The 21084-nt window shown below is 46.0% G+C and overlaps 2 protein-coding genes and 1 long non-coding RNA gene across 3 annotated transcripts; all 3 read right to left on the bottom strand.

Annotated features, from left to right (window-relative positions):
* Positions 1-888: 888 nt before the first annotated feature.
* On the bottom strand, positions 889-4266 carry LOC125907552 (uncharacterized). The gene is made up of 3 exons (XM_049610619.1): positions 4252-4266; positions 2427-2803; positions 889-2128 (listed from the first exon to the last, which is right to left on the bottom strand). The coding sequence occupies exons 1-3, from the start codon at positions 4264-4266 to the stop codon at positions 1909-1911; spliced, it is 612 nt and encodes a 203-aa protein (XP_049466576.1). The 3' UTR covers positions 889-1908.
* A 1164-nt stretch (positions 4267-5430) lies between these two features.
* On the bottom strand, positions 5431-6975 carry LOC120957771 (uncharacterized). Its single transcript, XR_005751982.2, has 2 exons — positions 5878-6975; positions 5431-5814 (listed from the first exon to the last, which is right to left on the bottom strand). It is a non-coding gene; the product is annotated as an uncharacterized LOC120957771 (long non-coding RNA).
* A 5552-nt stretch (positions 6976-12527) lies between these two features.
* LOC120960018 (WD repeat-containing protein 81) lies at positions 12528-21003 on the bottom strand. The gene is made up of 4 exons (XM_040383880.2): positions 20469-21003; positions 14448-19990; positions 13918-14379; positions 12528-12977 (listed from the first exon to the last, which is right to left on the bottom strand). The coding sequence occupies exons 1-4, from the start codon at positions 20679-20681 to the stop codon at positions 12746-12748; spliced, it is 6450 nt and encodes a 2149-aa protein (XP_040239814.2). The 5' UTR covers positions 20682-21003; the 3' UTR covers positions 12528-12745.
* Positions 21004-21084: the final 81 nt, after the last annotated feature.

Genomic DNA, 21084 nt, shown 5'->3' on the forward strand with positions numbered 1-21084 from the left:
CAAACCTTCAAGTTCTATCATGAATCCTACACATAGTGCTAATAAGCCGCAAAGTTCCGCGCGTTTGTTAAAAGTATTATGATTCCACCAAGTACCGTTTCATCTCTTAATCACCCACAAAGTACGACATCGGAACGATTTTTCGTTAAACAGTCCCAAATTAGATATGGAGCTCGAGCTGTCTATTTGGGACTGGTTGAACTTCGATTCCCTGCCAACTACCCATTAAGATTAAGCTTAAACGACTTGAAAATCGAATAACCATAAAAAAATAAAAACTCCATAGCCTCATTGGTTTGCTCAATTAGGAATAAATTAAATAAGCATAAAATCTTTACTATACACCACTTTTTCATTGTTTTACTGTTCTGATTCTCTTAATCACAAAATCTGCCGAACCATTGGCTGATAGCAAAACTGCCGAAAAAAAGCAAAAATTTTTTATATTTTGAAAAATACGTAATGAAATGGTGTGAAACTTCGTATGTGAATAACAAATAAGTACACTTTCACTACAAAATTATGTTTTGTGAAATTCTCCGCATTTGTGCAGAATTTCACGTTTTTAGCTACTCTGCCGAAAATAGGTACACTGCCGAAAACTGGTACAGTTTCCCTAGCTGTAATTGTTGTAATGAGAGCGATGTGATTAGGATTGCAATTCGTAGAGCCGTGCAGGGCTTGGGGGATAGACAATTTTGGTCAATAAAAAATCATTTTTAATTATTTAAAAAAATGGTTTGCCTACACTAAACACTGAACACGATGGGTATCGACTTCAAGTAGGGATTTGAAAGAAATAGTTATACTGTCAGTTTTCGTGAGCACGATTATCTTAAAATGTCGTTTCAAAGTAGTTTCGATGTTTTCATACTCTCTGTCCTCAGAGCAAGCAACAAGCATGTCATCCACATGCAACAGTATTTTTATGTCGGATGCATGGACGTAACTTTTGAGCCGGTCTCGTAGTACAGTCGTCAACTCGTACGACTTAACAACATGCCCGTCATGGGTTCAATCCCCAAATGGACCGCGCCGCCATACGTAGGACTGACTATCCTGCTATGGGGGGAATCAATTAGTCACTGAAAGCCTAGCCCACAAGTGGGTACAGCCAGGCCTTGACCGACATCGGTTGTTGAGCCAAAGAAGAAGAAGAAGCATGGACGTAACTACAACGACGAAGACGATTTCTTTGCATCGACATAACATATAAAACCTTTATTCCCTAATTATACAATACTATTCCACGGGCCCGTGTTAATCCTATCTGCCCTAGCTCAGCCGCACGAATGAGAAATACTCACTGCATGCACTATCTCTCTCAATGCTCTGGTCAGCGTCCTGTAACTCACGCACAACCTTCTACGCACACATCATACGGAAGCCGTCGACTGCTATCGATAAGTGGCACACCCAGGTGAACAGAATGGCTAAGTTCGATCGGACCACAACAAGTATGAATGACCATCGATCACGCTTGTTCTTCACAAACAGACAAGGATCTGCTTCTGAAGAATGGTACCCCAAACTCCGAAGCACTTCGGTTATAATGAGCATTTCGGTTCGGATTTCAGGGCTTGGATCCATACTCTTCCTGCTTGCTTTAAACCATATAAACTCTTTTTCAGCGGACACACGTCATTTTTTGAACCAATTTCAAATCCAGTCGGTTGTTTCATATAGATCGTCTCTGCCAGGTTTCCATACAAGTATGCCGACTTAACGTCCACATGTTTCACAATCAACTTTCTTGTTGCAGCGATTGATAACAACGTGCGAAAAGTGGTCTGCTTCGCCACGGGGGCAAAAACTTCGTCATAGTCCGCACCATACACTTGGCTGAATCCTTTTGGAACAAGTCTTGCCTTGTATTGGACTACTTTGCCGTCACCGTCCATCTTTCTTTTAAAACCCACTTACTGCCCACAGCTTTGCGATCTTTTGCAAAGAAGCGATTTCCCATGTGGCATTTTCGTGCAAGGACTTGATCTCCTCCTCCATTGTACGCTTCCACAAGTCTCGATCTGGGCAACTCATGGCTTCTTCAAATGTACGGGGCTCGCAATACTCCTGAGTGATTAAAATTCTTTCATTTGAGGATATTCTTACCATTCCAGTTGTTTCTTGGTTTTATGTTTGAACTATTTACAAGATTTATTGCACGAATTAAATAATACAAAACACAATACAATGCAGTATGGGGCCGCGCGCACGAGCCGCACCGTGAGCCCTACCGGAAGTCCTGCTCGACCGGTAGTCTGGTACACACTCACTGCGTTAGGTGGGCTCTACACACACTTAGCGCGCATCGCTAAGTGCGGCGTGATAGTGTGCGTGAGCGCAGTGTTGATTCCTGGATGTCGACCAGCAGCAGCGCAACTGCTACGGCGAATCCAGGGCTCGGCACGTCTATCCACAACACTCGGAAACGTTGAGGTGGTACACCCTTTGTGCTACGGGATGATCGTCGAACCGTCAGCTCTGCTGCCCTTTCGAGAGTGTGTTCATCAACACCGTCATCTTCGTTCGTAGTATCGCACATACTGGAATCCGTATCCATTAGCTCCTCCTCAACTAGAGTTTTATCTGTGCTGTCTTCTTCTTCAGATTCTAGACGATCACCGACATCGTCATCGAAATCGGAATCGTCATCGAAAGGCAAATCGTCGTCGATTTCGCACTCAACAATTTGAGGATTCGTCTTTTTAGAACAATTAAACGCATCATGTTCGAAATCCTCCATTTCGATAAATTTTGCCTCACGACTGAGGGTTATCTTATTGGTGGTAGGATCTACACACTTAAAAAAAATTGCCGAATCTTGGTTAATTTTTACCGAGATCTGCACAACTGAGATCTCGGCAACGATCTCGGTTAAATTTCTGTTGCCGAAATCTCGGTTAAAAATGCAATTGACATTTTGTTTTGACGTTTACGTTTATCCGAGATTTTCGGTTAGAGCAATCCGAGATTTCAGCTAATTATAAAAACAATCTTTTTTTTATTTTAGTGGTTTTATTTGCGTAAAAAGTTAGTTTGAGTTATAAAAACAAACTCAATTATTTATTGAGCCATAGCCATAGCAGCCTGAGCCCATGCTGATTGCCGGTCTACATTTTCTGCAGCATGATGCCACCATCGTATCTGTAGTTGGACGGCAGGAAGTAACCTCCCCCCCCCCCCATTATGAGAGTTGTGGTGGGATGGGAAGCGCAGGGACGAGCGCCGGTACAACACCAGATGGTGTACAGCGTCTGGATGTAGTAAAGGTGCAGGAAGAAGGGCCGGGCATGGAGCGGGCATCGGTACAGACACGGTTCTGTAAAGCGGGCAGAGTGAAACAAGCCTGAGTGAACCCTGTCATATTTTCATTTATTTTTCACACTATTAATTTTATAACACAAAATCACTCCGAAAGGTTTCTGTAAACGAATGTAGCCTCGTGTAATCGAAGTAGTCTTTTATAGATTTAGGAACGATCGATTCATTACAAGTTAGTCTCAAATCATCCATTGACGAGAACGGTCGCATAAAAGAGAAACTTGTTAAATAAAAAAACTTCCAAGGTATTTCAAACAACAGAGTTCCTTTAGTTTCTGTATCGACAAAATGATGAATGACAGAGAGAAAACCGAGCCTCGACTAACTCAAATAGTATAGCCGAAATTTCGGTTATTTTGACGGATGCCCTCGATGACAGCAGTATTAACGTACGTAATCGGCATGTTGTGTTGCCGAGTTTCGGTTAAAATATTTGTTTAACTGATATTTCAGTTTTAAATAGTACTGATTATCGGCAATGGGAAATTTTCAACTGACATATCAGTAAAACATATTGGAGCCGACGGATTTCGGCAGTTGTATTATCCGAGGTCGTGAAATATTTTTAAGTGTGTAGCAAAGTGGGTTTATTATACAGGTGGGCTTATCCCGAACAAATTGACAGCCGTACTGTAGAAAAATGAAAACGAAATGACAGGAGGGGATTCGATCATTTGTTGATGTATGCGTGTGAACTCCAATGGCTATTTTGGATGATGTGTCGTAGTGTGGGTGAAAAACTACGTATCACAATCGAATCCCCTCCTGTCATTCGTTCGTCCAATATGGCCTTCCCGCCAAACCTATAAGCCCACCTAGTCCCTATACCCACTTTGGTGTGTAGTATCAAAAGCCCCATGCACGGATGGTTTCCGTGTGCGACTGTGTGGTTGAAATGCTTTCACGTCAGCAAGAAATGAAAATTACGCGCTCCACCGTCATCGTGGTCATCGTCGTCGTCGTCGTGGGGGAGAGTGTTGCAACCCTGCGTACGTAGCAATCCGCAGCATGAGGTGAGGGAGAAACCACCAACGAGGCTAAAGCTTGCGCCAGCGAGTCACTAGCAATGGAAGGGGCGCCCGGCGAATGAGCTCGACGAATAGTACTTCTGGGTTGACCTACTTGTGACCTAGCGGTCTCCATTCATTTCCTTCAGGGAGCATACACGGGACCCTCAGGACGCGTTGTTCCCAGTACTACTCGACCGAGGGCATCGAAATTTGTTAGTAAAAGAATCAACTGGCCGACCCGGGCCGCAGCACGCGTAGCATGGTGTCGCGTCAGTTGGGCACAAGCGTCGATCAGGCGTGCTTCAGAGATAATGCACATATACACGCACTACGTAGACGGAGCATTCCCCGGTGAGCGATGTTCGAGCTCACACCCTTCAGGCCCGTCAGAGTTCATGTTGTGCTTGATTGGACTGTTTTGGTCTGAAATAATGGAGGAAACAGTATACTTTTTCTATTTTGATAGTTTTACTAAATTCTGGAAAATGCACAAGCTTGTAGAATGCTCTGAAATATGCCTTTATTTGAAAAATATCGCCCCTTCCCTCGGCCACTCCATTATCTCCCACGCCAGCGGGAAATCGTTCTCCCCGCGGGAAAGGTTCAACGACCCCCAGGACCGGCTTGTAGCATAGTCGGCATCGCAGCGAGCGGCGGCAGCTGGCTGGCCCTAAACAGAGACGACAAAGTTTTGTTATTATAAACGAGGGTCAGGTACGGGCCGCAATATTGCACCAGGCTAGCAGGAACCTGGACCATGCCGGAACGGGTAGCGAAGGCGTCCCCGCTTTTTTCGAATATTCGTGAAGAGACGAGCCCCCAGAGAAAAAGAACCGTTGCTCAGAGGAAGGGGAGCTTCGATTGCCATTGGCTGCAGTGGTGACGTGGGTGTATGAGTTGTGGAGTATGTGTGTGTGTGTGTGTGTGTGTGCGCGCGTGTGTGTGTGTGTGTGTGTGTGATGGAATGTCATACCACAGTAGTGAACTGATTTTACTGTGATGGAATGTTTCGGACTTCTAGAAAAATAGAAATAGCCTTTAAGTTTTGATAAAATAAAGAAAATTAAAGGGCATTTCTTGAATGAAGAATTTACGATTTTGTGATTTCCGTCTCCTTTTATTGATGACTTTACTGACATTCAATACGCATAGTGTGGGCATCGGTTGCCGAAACTCGGCCTGCTCTGTTTGTGCCGCTTTTGGATGATGATGAAATGAACCCTCAAAAAACAAAACATACGCGAGAAAGCGAGAGCATTTGGCTGTTGCGGTTACAAGAAGGAAACACAGTATTTTTGTGCTGGTTTTCTTGGTTTTCTAATGCCAGTATGAGACTGGAACCGAGCAGAGGAAACACGAAGCGAGGCAAACATGCTCACGTGTGTACTACACTAGCCAACCGGGTTGGGAGGTAGTGGACGAGGTCGGCTACGTGCTCTCCTGTACTCCTGGTCGATGTAACGTTTTGTTGACGGTACAGCTATAAATCATACGCAATCGTGAATGTGTAAACAACGCCCCTAAACAACCTGCTATAACGAACCTGCAATAAAAGCACAAACCAACACACCACGCCATGACAACGTTGCTTTTGCATTGATCAAGCACGTGTGGTTGAGCAAAACAATAACAACTCCGACTACTACCATTGCGTGTACACTATCCAACTGCAAGAACGCTTTCGCGACACATCATCGTGGCACACTCCGAAATGTCAAAAGAAGAGAGAAAAGTGTCCCCAAAGATATCAGGCGTCGAGGGACAGCTGGAGTACGACTCGGGTGACAATCGTGGGAAGACAAAAGTTGTTAAGTGAAAGCGACGTTTCCCCCCTTCTCGGTTATCGGTTCGAAAAGATGGAGTAACCACTTCCGTTAACGTTGTTTTTTGTTGTTGGTCTCTGCTCTTTCACCGTCGATTGACATTCACATCCCACTCACGCGAGGTGAAATCTGTTTTGAACTGCTTGCCTCCCCCCAGATATGACTCGATTGGCAGCGGAATCGAACTACGCTGCACGCTGCATCTATCTTCAGTACTCCACTGTAGAAGCACACACACAAACACAGAAACCCTCCATGGGCCGGCGAAAAAGAGGTTTCATTTTTTAATCCATCCGTCGCTACCCAGCGCTCATATTTGTGTCCAATGCGAGGAGAGTACCCGCTGATGGCCATCTTTGGATGCCATTCGTGTGAGGGGGAGATCGTGCGGCAAAAAGGTAGTATAACTGTTGTGTTCCCCTATCCTCTGTAGGTGTGTGGTAGATTAGAAAGAACCGAACAGAAGGCGGAATGGTCACACACATCTTCCCCTTTTTCGGCGAAAGATGCGCGATGGAAGAAAAACAGCGGCTCAGTCGTAGTAGGAGGGTCGGCCGTTCTTAGTGCCGTTTTTCCCCAACCGCTGCGGCGAGTAGAGCACGCGCGGGTTTGTGTAATTGTTAAATAGTAAGCGCCGTTGCGACCAAGGCCGCATCGTCCGGCGGAGGTGAACCACGCAGTTGTCTGGATGTAGTTCGATGTTCTCGAACTCGAACCGGTGAGCTGGTGCATTTGGGTTGTCGCTAAAGGTTGTAAACCCGATCGGTTGAAAAAATATTAATATATTTATATTTTTTGTTGCTTACTTTTTAACACATAAGTTGTTTCAGATTTTTAAGGGACAATTTTCCCATGGTCAAAATTTTATCATGTAGTTCCAATTTCTTAAGCAACGTTTTGTTTAACCCAAACGCTTTCAGTTGGTTCCGCTCTACAGATGGTACGGATCCTACCTCTTTCTTACCGATGCCAATGCCCCTTCCATGGGCCAACTGCTCGGCGACTATGCTGACATGACAGAGACGTTCATCGGCAGCGCTCTTTCTTCACGTTCGTGCAATTACTGGCCATCGAATGGGGTGGAATCTCGACCTGTTCGGCAGTGCATCTTCCACTCGCACACTTCCATTCGAGCACATGGAATCGAACTAATCTTCAATTTATTCTATTTTCTAAAAACCTTTTTTGTGTTACAGAAAACATGATTTCTCTATTTGAGTTTTCCCACTCTCTATATGTTACGTTCCAGTACCCAGCGAACCGTAACTAGTAAGCTGCGGGAATGTCGGGGTTTCTCCATTTTCTCGTTCCCCCTTCCCATGTCATTTCCCATCCGGGTGAGATCAGGCCACATCCGTTCGTTCACCCCCGATCCGTTGAAGCCGGCGGCAGCCTCCTGTACGCATAAGAACCTGGGAAAAGTTTTATCTCATTCACTGGACCGAGATGCTGGTTCTCACGCATCATCGCCATTGTTGCTGTTATGTTGGACGTCGCTGTCGGCGTTGTACAGCGCATCACCATCGCAACGTGGGATCTAAGGCAATCTTCGTTCGGTTCTCAATCTTCGCTACGCATGCTAGCCACTACCCCAATCACAACCACACATAAACACACACGCGCGGCCGCATCGATCGAACGGGGAAAGGGAAGATGCCCATCGTTCGACCCCCTCGGTTTTATACACCCTCCCGTATAAGAAGTGGCCGGGGACGGATCAAACGCGTACATTAAGGGGAGGCCGTGCAAGTACAGCGCGAGTAGGGGTGGTTTTCTATTCGTTTCTATCTTTCATATTCACCTTCTTGCTAAATCTATTGCCAGGCGCTCATGCACCAAGTGGGATGGCACACGGTTGCTTAGAAGGTGATTAGAAAAGCGGGCGCGCACACTCAAATGCTTCTTCACTGTGGCTGTAGTAGCTTCGTCGTCTGGCTGTGTGTGTGCTAGTGTCGTGTTAGTCAAACCCGTATCGATCGATTCCGCACGACTTCTCCAGGCGATAGAGAAAACAAGTCTAGCCGTGACGCAACCGCCAACACACGCACGCGAGTCGGGAAATCAACCGTTAGTTGTTCGAGGGGAGTGGAGTGTTTGTCGGATAGATGATACCTCCATGGTAGCATTGGACGCTAGTTACTGCATTAGAAGAACGGATCGTCTCATGCGCTTAGTTCGTCGGTTCATTGAAGCGGATAGGTCGGTTTAGCATCATATAGGGCCGGCCACAATCTCGTCCAAACATCCCAGGGCGATTAGTGCCGTGCAGATTGGTCGGATTTATTCACACCCTTCCTTGTCTTTTCTAACGCCTCGGGGGAGTTGGGGAATATAACGAACATCCCCTAAACAGCAACTAACACATAAATCGTGTCCGGATAACCGAAGCCGGTTTGAGCTGAACTTAATCGGAATCTACCCGGCGACCAGGCGGTTGCGATAGTTACAGCAAGGGATTTGCTGTTGGGAGTGAACGTAGCAGTTGTTTTCATCTTTCGTTCGGTTGCTTGGGAAGAAATGGTCTGGGTTAAAAAAACTGACGCAGAAAGAATTTGATATCTGTTACACCTGTTATATCTAAATATATGTAAAATTAATCTTTTATTTAGCTTCGAAAACAGGGAAACAATAATATCCCAAAATTATGATTAAAAACACTTTTCTAAAAGTTACAAATTTATTTTATCACGAAAAAATATCAACTCAAACCATCATCTAATAAAATAGTACGACAAAGTGTTATATTTGTTGATAAACTCGTAAAGTAAAGCTCCATCCATCATGTGCCTCATTCACGCGTACCAATGTTCCACGTGTTACCATGCTTCCAACGAGAAACATAACTTTAACTGGTATCCAACGACTACACTTATGTATCGTGTACGTCACAGCACGGTTTTCCTTTTTACGCAGGAAAACAGCAACAACAACAATAATGAAAGAAATTGAGAGAGAGAGTTAGCAACACCGACCGACCAGGGTCGCATGTACGGGGCGGACGCGCGATAGGTATTCCTGCATGCTGAGATCTCGTGTCTAGTCGGCGGTACGCCCTTCGTTTGCTTCGGGTTAGCCCGTGTTTCTGGTTTGCCGCCATCACGCGCCATTAGCAAAAGCGCCATCAGTAGCAGCACAACATGCACACCACTGTACAGTGGTTTGGTGGTGTACAGGCTGATGAGGAGAAATTGCTTGATACGATCACTGTTTAGTGACGGTTGCAATAATATAAATTTGTAATAATGAGAATAAAACATCGTTATGACACTGTGAGCTACTAGTTTTTCTTACAATGGAATTATTTGTCTCATGTGAGGAGCTCTTAAAATACAATTTCAAAAATTAAAATTTTGTTGTAGCTTTTTATCTAGAAAAAAAAACAACATTCAATGATAAGAAGCTTCAAATATTGATTTAGTGTAAGCTGTGAGAGGTTTGCCAAAGCATCTCTAACTTTTACGGCGTTTTATGCTTAGTAACTTACTTTATATCATAAAGTTAGTAATAATACGATCAATGCCATTTTTAAACATTTTTTACAGTCCAGATATGTATACAAACAATCCGCAACAGTTCGCAGCAGCGTGAATCTGCCTCCCTGTAACTCATCCTGGTCGATTGGTCGATCATTGCTCCACCCAGGCCAAGGACTGTGTAGGAACGAGGTCGAATATTAGCCAAAATCGGATTGGCCATCTTGGATGCCATTTGACAGCAGAAAGCCCTTGAAAATGCATCATTCCCTCAAACATTTACTGTTACAGACATACATACTCTTCCTGTAAAATGTATGAACCAATTAACATTTTTCTTGCAATGATCCGACCAGACCGATTTATAATTTTAATTACAAATAAAATTTGAATCGGAAAGGGCTCTTAGATGTCAAACTACCTGTAACGAACTTTTGGTTAGGGTAACTGTACCAGTTTTCGACAGGCTAGTGCATCAGTTTCACAAAAAACAGCTCACACACACCTATTTTTTATTATTTTTCATGAAAGTGATGTTGTGTAGGTTGATAAACTATCGTAATTTATTGCGCTATTTTTTATTTGCCGTTTCAAAGCCCCTTTTCACAAATATACGTGAAAATGCAAACATTGGTTTTGCTCCTATTTTCGGCAGTTTGTTCCTATTTTCGGCAGTGCGAATACGGGTCAGAAAATGCTTTTATCAATAAAAATATGTACAAAAGCAATTCTCTTACTTTCCTAAGATTGGTGTTAAAAAGAACTTTAATAATTAATTTTATGTTGCATATTTTGGCCCGTTTTGACAGCTTTTTTGATGCGACATTTCAACAGAGCAGCTATAGAAGGAAATTGACAGTTTTACGGTTATAGCGTACGGCACTAACTGGCTTACAAATAATCTTTTTTTCAGTTATTGCATTATTTGTCGTGAAATTGGTGATATTTGATACAAGAAAGGTCGTTTTATGTGTCGAAACACGCATTTTAGAGTTCTGGACAAGTATAAAAGGAATATTCAGCCAAATCCAAGGTGTGTTATTGTTACAAGTTTCAGCAGGAGCCCACAACATTGAACTGTCAAAAATTAACATTACTGTGTACCTATTTTCCGTAGCATTTAAAGTGAAAAATAACTTGTTTATCGAGATTTTAGATTTTTATCGAGAATTCCAAACAAGTTAGAATAAATTAAACATGCATAAAAGTTTAATATACAGGCGGTCCCCGAGATACACGGTACCTCTTATACGCGGATTCGGAGATACGCGGTTTTCAAAATTTGACAATTCTTTGAGCAAATTGTACTGATTTGACACATCAATTTCAAATTGCCAAATAATTTCCGTTTTGATCGAATGTTAAAAACTATTTCAAAAGGTTTAAAACAGTTATATTCAGTCAGAATCATATCAAATAATTCATAAAGTGACTAAAACCGCCCCCTACTTGCAAAATTACACGAAAATTTGTGATATTTTAGCAGGAAATCACGAGATTCGACTTACGCGGAAATTCGAGATACGCGGTATTTTGCGGCCGTTTTCGGTCCCCATTAACCGTGTATCTCGGGGACCGCCTGTACATCACACTTTCATTGTTTTATTGTTCTGGTTTTCGTAATCACAAAACCTGCCGAACTATTGGCTATTGCCGAAAAATGCTGAGCTCTGAATAATTTAGTTGATATTTTGGAAAATGCGCAAAGAAATGGTGTGAAACTTCGTATATGAATAACAAATGAGTATACTTTCACTACAAAATTGTGTTTTGTGACAGTTTTTACGGCATTTGTGCAGAATTTCACTTTTTTAGTTACCATGCCGAAAATAGGTACACTGCCGAAAACTGATACAGTCACCCTTTTTGTCAAATTGTTCTACAATACGGGACCTCGTTCCTACACAGTCCTTGACTCAGGCCTGCCCTTTGAATAAACTCACATTTCTTGCAAGTACTTTGATTTTCATCATAACTGATCACCACTAACCGCATAAGGAACGTGTTCGCTGGACGTGAACGCTGGTCATACCAATTTCGTTCTTCACCAAACGCATCCTTCACCTCGTAGTAAGCAAGTGTTCCTTGCTGCTGTGTGTATATTCCAGAGCGTCCAGCACCCGTGGCGGACCCCGTGGTTTATAGCTACCCGAGGAGCTCAGCGTGAGCGTAAGTCCGTACGCATTTATAGCGATGATTAGCTTCGACTTCTGTGCACCACCACGAATCCTATCACTGACACTAGCCTGAACATTCAGCCGTCTCTAGTAGTCAGTTTCTACAGTGCCCCAGGATAGTGGGGCATTAAGACCAGTGTAGCTGTCCCATGAGCCATTGTAATCGTAGCTCATCAGAATGATATAGTCAACATGACGGGCAATACCGGATATATCGTTTTGTCTCTCTCAGGTTTACTGATCTATTGGGTAGAATGAGCAAGCATGTTGTTAGTTGAGCTACGATCATCGTGGCGTGGCGGAAGGGGGGGGGGGGGGGGTGCAAATGATTCGTCAACGTCCAACCTTCCCAGGGCCCTTGTCGCTAGTACTCTGTCCATACGACATACATGTAATACATACGGCATACTAGGAAAAGTAAATTTACCGAAAGAGAAAGTAAATTTATCGCGAACAGTGTGAATTTTGATACATACATTATTTATTTCAAAAGGTCCACCATCCACAATTTAATTTATAAAATATTAAAAAAAGGAAAATTAAGTAATCATAACTCTATATACTACAATGTATGTTATATATAATGTAAGAACACACAAAAAACACACCAACAATAAAGTGGTTAATTGAAGTGAATTTGTTATATGCCCCCCAATAAACGCTGCGTAGCTCTGTAACCGGGACATTTAAACTAGTTCTTTCAAAATATGACAAGATATATTGGTCGAAAACTTTATTTATTGTGGGTTATAACGTCATAACAAAACACTAAACAAATTTACACACAGAATAATACACACACGCACACAAACACACCTGCACACGTTTGCTGCCCGTTAGGTCGAACATTCGCGCCAAATAAAGAAAAAGGAAGTGTAAAGAATAGCTAGTTGTAATAATATCACTATTAATAGGTAGCTATTCCTGGTCAGATCGTCTTAACACAGTAGGGTAATGGTACCGTTGTCGCCACCGACGAGCATCATTCGATTGAGTGGCAAGAGGGCAAAGCTGGTCAACACCCCGCGGAATGTTTCGGAACGCAGTTTGGTATACGAGTACGGTGAATCCGGCGCGATCGCACTATACACGCCAATGCGGTTGGTCGGCGTGCCTACAATCAATTCTGGTCCGTTGTTCACCATACAGTGGGCCGGTTCGGGACGATTTCTGAACAAGGGAATGAAGGGTAATGATTCGATCTGGGGTTTATTCTTTTACTTTGTATGCTACTTGTTGTGGGCAGCCTTGTCGACCCCTGGACTCGCCGTATCAGCTAAGCTGCCACCGGTCGATGTCCAGGGGAACGATACGCACCCTAAGACAACGCACCCGTGCAAGACAAGTTTGTGCCGAACGCCGTACAAGGCAAAATGTATACGAAAGCTGATCGAGCTGAAGCTCTCGGCAGGGGCGCTCGATGCGAATGGCACGCTTCGTTACATTTAAAGGGTTTTGCGTATGTGTCAGTATTTATTAAGGCCCGGATAGATTGATGGTACTCGCTAGTATAATTTTCATTTTCACTAGCGCACTTGGCGGCGATAAGCCAAACGGATTTGCCATGAAAATCTGCGTCGCTTCAGAAAATGTTATTTTTCTTTGTTTTTTTTTTAACTTAAATTGGACTGGAGAAGTAATAGGTAGATACTCATGTTGGGGCCGGTCTGAGTACAGACGTCAACTCGTACGACTTAACAACATGCCTGTCATAAGTTCAAGCCCCTAAAGGACCGTGCCCATACGAAGGATTGACTATCCAGCTATGTGTAATCAGTAAGTCACTGATCGTCAAGCCCACTGGTGGTACAGGCAAGGCAGGCCTTTCGACTGACAACGATTGTTGTGACATAGAAGAAAAAGAAGATATACATGATTGAAATGCATTTCAATCCTTTTTTGCAGCATAAAACGATGAAAAAACTTCCTTAATTTGAGATCCGGCAGGACAATTCCCTTGATGACACAAAATAGCTGCCTACAGCAGCCGCTAGTTGCGCTAGTAAAAATCGAAATTACACTAGCGAGAACGATCAATGTACCCGAGCCTTTAGGTATGTTTTAATATGTGTAAATAAAGAAACAAAGTTAAATTTACAACATTATTTACCTCATATGGAACTGTAGATGGCCTGTGTTGGGGCTCCACACACCGATCATCTGATCGAGGCTGGAGCTGACGAGCTGAGTATCGTTCGGTGCCAACAGCTGCAGCAGATCGTTATCGTTCGTGCGCCAGGAAGAAATAATGCCACCAGTACGTGCGTCCAGCACTCCGATGTGGCCTGAGGTAAGACCCACCGCAACCCAGTTGGCGCCGGGTGCGACTGCGATTGAACGCACTTGTCCGACCGGTGTCAACGCCACCTTCCATTCGTGACAGTAGCTAAATGTGCGAGCATCGATCAGCTTGACCGAACTCTCGCCAGTTCCGGCCAACACCAAACTGTTGGGCGAAGGGAACGTCTTGACCACATATACTGGCGAATGTTTCGAAACATCAAGCAAACCGATCTGAGCACCCACGAACGGATCCCACAGATGGACACCGGTATCGCACGATATCGTTAAGCTGCCAGATGAGAAAGGGAAAAAAGATTGATTTAGCATCGGCCAGGAGCTGGAAGGGTTTCAACTTACCGGAGCGCTTCTAAGAAGGCCAACGAGTGGACCGATTTGCGATGATTCGCATACGTAAACTGGCAAGAGGACATCTTCGACCCGTCACCCTCACTGCGCAGCGACCATAGCTTTACTGTTTTGTCCCTCGAGGCCGAGATGAAGCTGTTCTCGTTGTCTAGTGCTAGTACCGCCTTGATCGAGCTGGAATGGCCGGTGTACGTTTGCAGCTTGATCTGTTTCAAGTTTAATCGAATGTCCTTTTCCGACCGTCCGATCTCGTGCTCCCAGTACGCTAGCCAGTTGCCTCGTAGATTGCGCGAGCTATTAACATTATCGAGCCGGTACGTAACCATTCCGAGCAGATCTTTATGTTCAATCCTACTCGAACCGGTAGTGGCCGAGGATTCGATACGATTGCCGACAATGTTCGAACCGAAGCTGTTGGAGCAGTTCAGTGAATCCATCTGCTCTTCGTCCTTTGGTGTTGTGCCCGGTGGCATCGTACTGGCATCCTGGGCAGAGCCTGAACGGCCGTAATCCATCTGCTCGTGTTCGTGGCAGAGATTCAGTATGAGCGGCAGATTGGTTACGCATCGACTCATCTCCTGCTGGCCGAGGTAGTTGAGTAAGGGCACGAAGGTAAAGTACGCCAAGTTTGGCGTAAACACATCCCTTATTTCTTCCATCGCTTTGGCAAGGGACTGACCCTGACCCAGTGCCTGGTGGTCGGCGATGCTGCCGAGAGAGCTGGGGGGCGTAAAACTATCGAACGGAGGATCCCCGTGGGCTGTGTCCGCAACCGCGGAAGCGAAATGTTCCTGCTGCCGAGCATACGCCTTGTCGAAAATGAGGAAAAAGCGCTGAAGCCCGGGTACGCAGATGTGTTCGCGTGTCATTTCACGCCCGATGCGTACGGAGATGACGTACAGTGCGTCCATCAGTTTGCGTGCGAGCACGGACCGTGCTAGAAACCCGCTCGGCATGGTATACTTGGATGATTCTAGCAGCCGTATCGCGGGATGCAGAATTTGACGCAGAAACACTTCAGGCAGCTGCTCCATTACAGTCGAGTCGTTGAGGTACGGTATTAGACATTTTAGCAGCTGCAACGCACTGATCAGTCCACCTTCAAGCGTAGGTGTAATGCGTTTCCGGCAAAGGGCAATCACTTCGCTAACGTGCGGCAAGTACTGTACCAGGATAAAATGTTCACCAAACAGGGCCGATATTGAAATGAGACAGTCGATTACGCGTAGGGCTGCCTCATCCCCGACCACACTTCCATCCGTAATGGAGAAATGATTCAATCCGGTCGGGGCAACCCCAGCAGCGGCGGCTGTCGGAGATGATCGGTTCAACTGACTCGACTCATCCGCCCTCGGGAACAGATTCTCGGCTCCGATGTAGCAAAGGGTGAGCATTTTGAGCAAGTTGCGGGAAAGGTAGCGTGCGGTCAATACCGGACCGAGCCGATGCGAAAGCCAGATGATGCTTTCGGAACTCATTTCAGAAATTCGATTTGAGCGCGTCTTATTGGAATCCGTAGATTTCGAACGATTCAGCATGCTTGACCCGGCCAGCGATTCTCGACGGCTTTCACTCGTTGATAGAACGCCCGCAACCGAAGATGTTTCTTCTTTCGTGACGTCCGGCGTCTTGGATAGGAACTCTCCCGAATCGAGGCTCTTTTTGCTGCCAATTTCACACCCGATCGAATGGAACTCGATGCTGCGCCTAAAAGTAGACGTCGGTGGTATGGGAATAGTGGGAGATTTCAGTTCGCTTGTCTGACCCACCGTCAATGCGTCCTCGAACGCTTCCTCCGCCTGCGAGTGGTTCAGCTTCAGATCGAGCTCTTCGTCGTCGATGATACGGCGCATTGCATTTTCCACCGTATCGTCATCCTCCAGCGTCATGGTGGAGCGTCGCTTTGCTTGCGGATCTTCATCAAATGCAAACATCTGCTCGTTGTCTCGCAGCTTTGCCGAGTTAACTGGCGTGTCTGCCGCTAGCAATTCCTCTTCGTCGAGCGGATTGTACCCAGGACGGCTGCCGGTTGTCGGAGAGATGGTTCGATCGGAGCAGTTCGGTGATACGAGTGTGTTGGAGATGGATGCCGGATCTGCATCGGTAGATGCTTCCTCCACATTGTTGTTACTGTGTAGCTTGAAGCTTCGGTACGATCGTGACTTGCGGAACTCTCCGCCGAAAGGCCAGGTTGGTTCGTGTACGTGGTACGATTGGTTAAAATCGCCGTCCCGATAACCACCAACTGCTTCAATGAGGGGCACAACAAAGTGCTCCAAAAAGCAGCGCAGCCCAAAACGCACAATTAGCTTTAGCAGAAAGCTGTGGTGGTATAGCTTGACCGATTTTTTCGACTTGAACGACGTGTTGCGTGGGTTGAACTTCAGGTACGACGAGCCTTCTCCTTCTCCAGCAGTCATCGTCATTGCTCCATTGCCCCCGAAGGCTAATACATCTTTACTACTAGTAGTGGCTAGCGTGCGCGATGACCCAACGGCTGTATCCATCTCATCGGAATCGTACAGTGCAAGGATAGGCTGCAGCAGTGCGGTTTGCGTTCGGCGAACACCTAGCGTGGTTGCAATTGTATCGAACAAGTTCCAGGCAGCCGGTATTGAGGTATCATCGTGTATGATCAACTCTACAATGTGAGGAAGAAGCAGTTCGACCGCAGAGTACTGCTCCTTGTGCCCGCTGGGTTGCAGCAGTGGATCGATAAGTGCAACACAAGCGTTCACTTTACACTCGGCAATCAACCGTCGGTATTCTATACGCGTACGATCCAGGGCAGCGTACCGTTGGCAACTCTTACCATCACATTCGAAAAATGTCTGCAACTCGAGCAAATGCATACACTCGTCAAACGCACGCAATGCACGTACCGTCTGATAGAGACGATGATAGTGAGCCGGAAAAGGTATGAGCAGATTTGCTAGTAGCGGTTGCAAGTACTGATGGGGTGTGGGCGGTGGCAGACCCCGATCGGTGATTCCAGACGGTTCTGGATCCTCTTCTAACCCTAGCAGTTTTCGTACGATCGGAAGTAGACACGGTGGAAGGGCACGTGGCTCATCGGTGACGAGGCGTGTACACGCATCAAACCTTTCGTCGAATTCCTGCCGCAAACAACTGCCCAGTGGAAGCAATTTTGACGCGAGAAAAAGTTCCACCACAAGACAACCGAGAACCTTGAGATCTTTCGTACGTTGCTGCAGTAGCAATTGTTTGATATTCTGCCGAGCAGCACTCGCTTGCTGCTGTAGCGAAAGCGTTGGCTGCACCGTCATGTCCGTTGCTCGATCTTTCCGAAGCGTTCGTTCGTAGGTTTCGCTGAATAATCGATTCACAAATGCGTTCCCACCAGACGAAGATACCGGCCGAGCGTCCATCCGCGAACACCAGAGATCATACTCGTCGGGTTGTTTTGTTGTGTCACCACTACCGCCCGAGTGGAACACCTTGCGCCGAAACGTGCCCAAACTCTCGACTGCCGTCAGCTGTGCAATCGGGTTGAAGCTCTTTGGTAAAACAATCGTTCCGGATGATTTGGGCTGCAAATGATTTATATGGTAGCTCGACTCGGACGATTTCAGCGCGTGGTACTGTTGCTGGAGGTTTTGCGTCGAATGTCTGTAGGAAGTTGGTCCCGGGGCTGCAGCAGGTGAACGATCTCTTTGCACAGAGGCTTCACCCTCGCTCGTTTGCGGATTCCTTGTAAGATCCTCGGTACTGCGTGTTAGACGGCGATTCGTTTCGTTCTGTATGTGCTGCAACCGGGGAGGAGTTTTTCCGTTCCACGCGGTGGGGAACTGGCGCAGCGGATGAGGGCATGAAAACAATTGCACTACGCCACGGTGGCAGAGATTTTGATGCTTATCAACCAATGAGAGACACACATTTTTTGACCGTACGGCAGCAGTCCCCGTTAGCTTGTAGCCAAAGGTAAGATCTATCCAGTGGTGGAGCCGTTCGGACACGTACTGACTTTCTAGCAGCTCGCGATGTTTCAGCACAAAGTCTTCCGGGCAGCTGGACCAGCTCGGTATTTCCAGGTCGTGCAGATCCTCGTGGATGCTCTTAAACACGGATGGGTCAGTGAAAAACTCCGGAATGCATTCATCGGGCGTCCATTCAAACAGTCGCTGAATCGTGGCCGGATATTCTGCCGGTACCCAGATCGGGCGGACATGTTTACACAAAACCGCTTTGGGTGTCCTTCGCGCCATGTAAACGTAATACGTTATCTCGGACAGTACATCCGACACGTGGTGAGGAATGGCCGCCGGTGACGTGCCCGTTTGTTCTTGCGCTCCCGAACCGGCCAGTTGAGCGGCGGCTTGAAACGTGAGATCAAGCTGTGCATCGCCTTTATTTAGTCGAAACTTTGATTTCTTCAAATCGCGCCACGCTTGCCCGGAGCGGGAGAAAAAATCGGTCACCCATGGCATGATGTGATGGAACTCGGCACATCCGACACGCCGACCGGTTAAGTTGTTGAGGATGGTAAGGTAATCAAAGTTGGACAGCTGTCCATGGCACCACATCTCGCAGTACTCTTTGAGCGTAGTGCTCATTGTGAGCTGCTTTGGCATGCTTACGTGCATTAGTCCCGCCGTAGGGCCAGGGGCTGCAATACTTAGCTCTCCGATCTGCCGCATCAGGTCTTCGTCGTACTCGATCAGGTTTGCCTCGAGGTTCGGCATCACCCGTATCCAGAGGTTCTCGGTCGTGTAGATGTCTTTCAAGCTAACGTCACCCAAATTTAGACCACATTCGTGCAAGCTTTTCATCAACTGCAGCAACTGGTACACGATGAACAGTGGTTTGTTATAGGATCGTTCCACGATGGCGGGACTGTAGGTGACACAGTCCAACAAGTTATTCGCCAGATAGAGATCGTACAGTATGTAAAATGCGTTCCCCGTTTCGATCGTTGAAAGCACGGGAAACAGATTTGCATTGCTCAGCTGAGCATCTCCAGCAGGCGGAATGAAGGATATTTGTGGCCCCATGTGGTCTTCTTTTGCTGTAACGTTTTGCAACACTGGACAACCGAAAGCACGGGCTAGTACCTCTCGAAAAACAACATCGTGTGACAGTACCGCTGATTGGCTGCCTGTTGTTGCTCCCGTCGGTCGGTCCGCCGATGCTCCCGATGATGATATGTGACTTCCAGGTCCGACGATATCACCGCCCGTTGGTACCTTTTTACCATTTGTACTGTGGTAGATATTGGGATGCAAGTCGCGTTGCTGTTCGCTGAATACACTGCTGACAGAGTTAGCGGCGTTTGTTCCACCAGGAATGTTACTGGGCCGGGATGCGGCGTACTTTCGGTATGCTGCTTTCCATAGATTTTTATGATTCGTGGTAGACACGTACTGAAGCAACTGTGAATAGTGCAGTGGGTCTTCACCGTCGCCAGTGGTGCCCAGGGGCGATAGGAACAGATCATTTCCGCTCGATCCAGTCATTCCGTGCAAATGTTTATTTCTCGGCAGTGGTATTACATTACACTTTTGCTTTTTTTGTACCTAAAATAGAAAACATAGGCATATTAAACATTGTAAAATTTAAATTGGATGTATGTTAAATTAAATTGGATTGTGTTTTGCATCCCACTAGTGCCTTCTATTTTGTTTTAAATACCGGCATTTACATGCTGCTGCTGCAAATGTATGCGTGTTACGTTGTCGCTTGAGGGTGCGCACTGACCAGCAATAAATAGGAAGGAGTGGAATGCAAAGGAGCTAAAAGCTTTGTTTTGATATCGTGGCGCGAAATGTACCACCGAAAAACGAGGGTTCGCAAAAGAGGAAAATGGAGTTACGAAACCTGTATGTGGCGCAGTGGCTGAAGGCATAATTGCTCTCCTAACGGTACATTGGATTTACAGCTAGGAAAGTGGCTTAATACGGAAGCGTGATCTGGCAATGGGAACTCATGCGTACAAGAACTTTTTTTCATATTGTTATTATTTATGTATGACTTCGCGTTTACAGTGGTACTTACGGCTGCATAAATTCTGCTCCATGGTCCCGTTTCGTTTTCCGTTGGCCATTCGAGAGCATCGGCTAGGCCATAGGTGGGGAACTCTTTGGGTACCTTGCCCTGGCTGAGGGCGCGCAGCCAAGATTTGTGCACCAGCAGCACGAACCGATTCGGGCACTCCGTTTCCCGGATTTGGTGCTTGGGAATGGAAAATTCCTGCATGAACGCTTCCATGGCGAATCCGGAAGCGGCTGATTTGCTTATCGAGTGGAATGTTTACGTCCTGAGCAAAAGACTAACAATGAGGCAAGACATCGTCTTTTCATACTTCCATTATACTGTTGTGGTTCGCGATTGTTCTCAATTCACCCGAGATACTTTCGTGATGCTGATAGCTTTGCCCTACGATTGCTCACATGTCGCCTTCACAATGGAATGATTTCACCGAGACTGTGAGCAGGTTTCCAGCAGCACAGCAAATTTACACAGGTCTTTAATTTCTATTGCGTGGAAAACGGGAAAACAATCATCGATTTTTGTTGGTGGTCAATTATGACGTTTTACCCCAGCTGATCGCTGTCAAACGAAGCGTTGCTGATTTCAAGCGTTTCGTTCTGAAGCGTTGGAACGTCATACG

The sequence above is a fragment of the Anopheles coluzzii genome, chromosome 3 (assembly GCF_943734685.1).
Source record: "Anopheles coluzzii chromosome 3, AcolN3, whole genome shotgun sequence".
Lineage (NCBI taxonomy): Eukaryota > Metazoa > Arthropoda > Insecta > Diptera > Culicidae > Anopheles > Anopheles coluzzii.

Bases quoted from the DNA above. Each gene is read 5' to 3' on its own strand.
- LOC125907552 (XM_049610619.1), bottom strand. The intron at 2,129-2,426 runs AGTGTTGTGGAT...AACATAAAACCA, and splicing joins GTACCACCTCAACGTTTCCG to AGAAACAACTGGAATGGTAA.
- LOC120960018 (XM_040383880.2), bottom strand. From the start codon at position 20,681: ATGGAAGCGTTCATGCAGGAATTTTCCATTCCCAAGCACCAAATCCGG. The intron at 19,991-20,468 runs GTAAGTACCACT...TTTCTATTTTAG, and splicing joins GGAGCAGAATTTATGCAGCC to GTACAAAAAAAGCAAAAGTG. The intron at 12,978-13,917 runs GTAAATAATGTT...TCCCTTGTTCAG, and splicing joins CATCTACAGTTCCATATGAG to AAATCGTCCCGAACCGGCCC.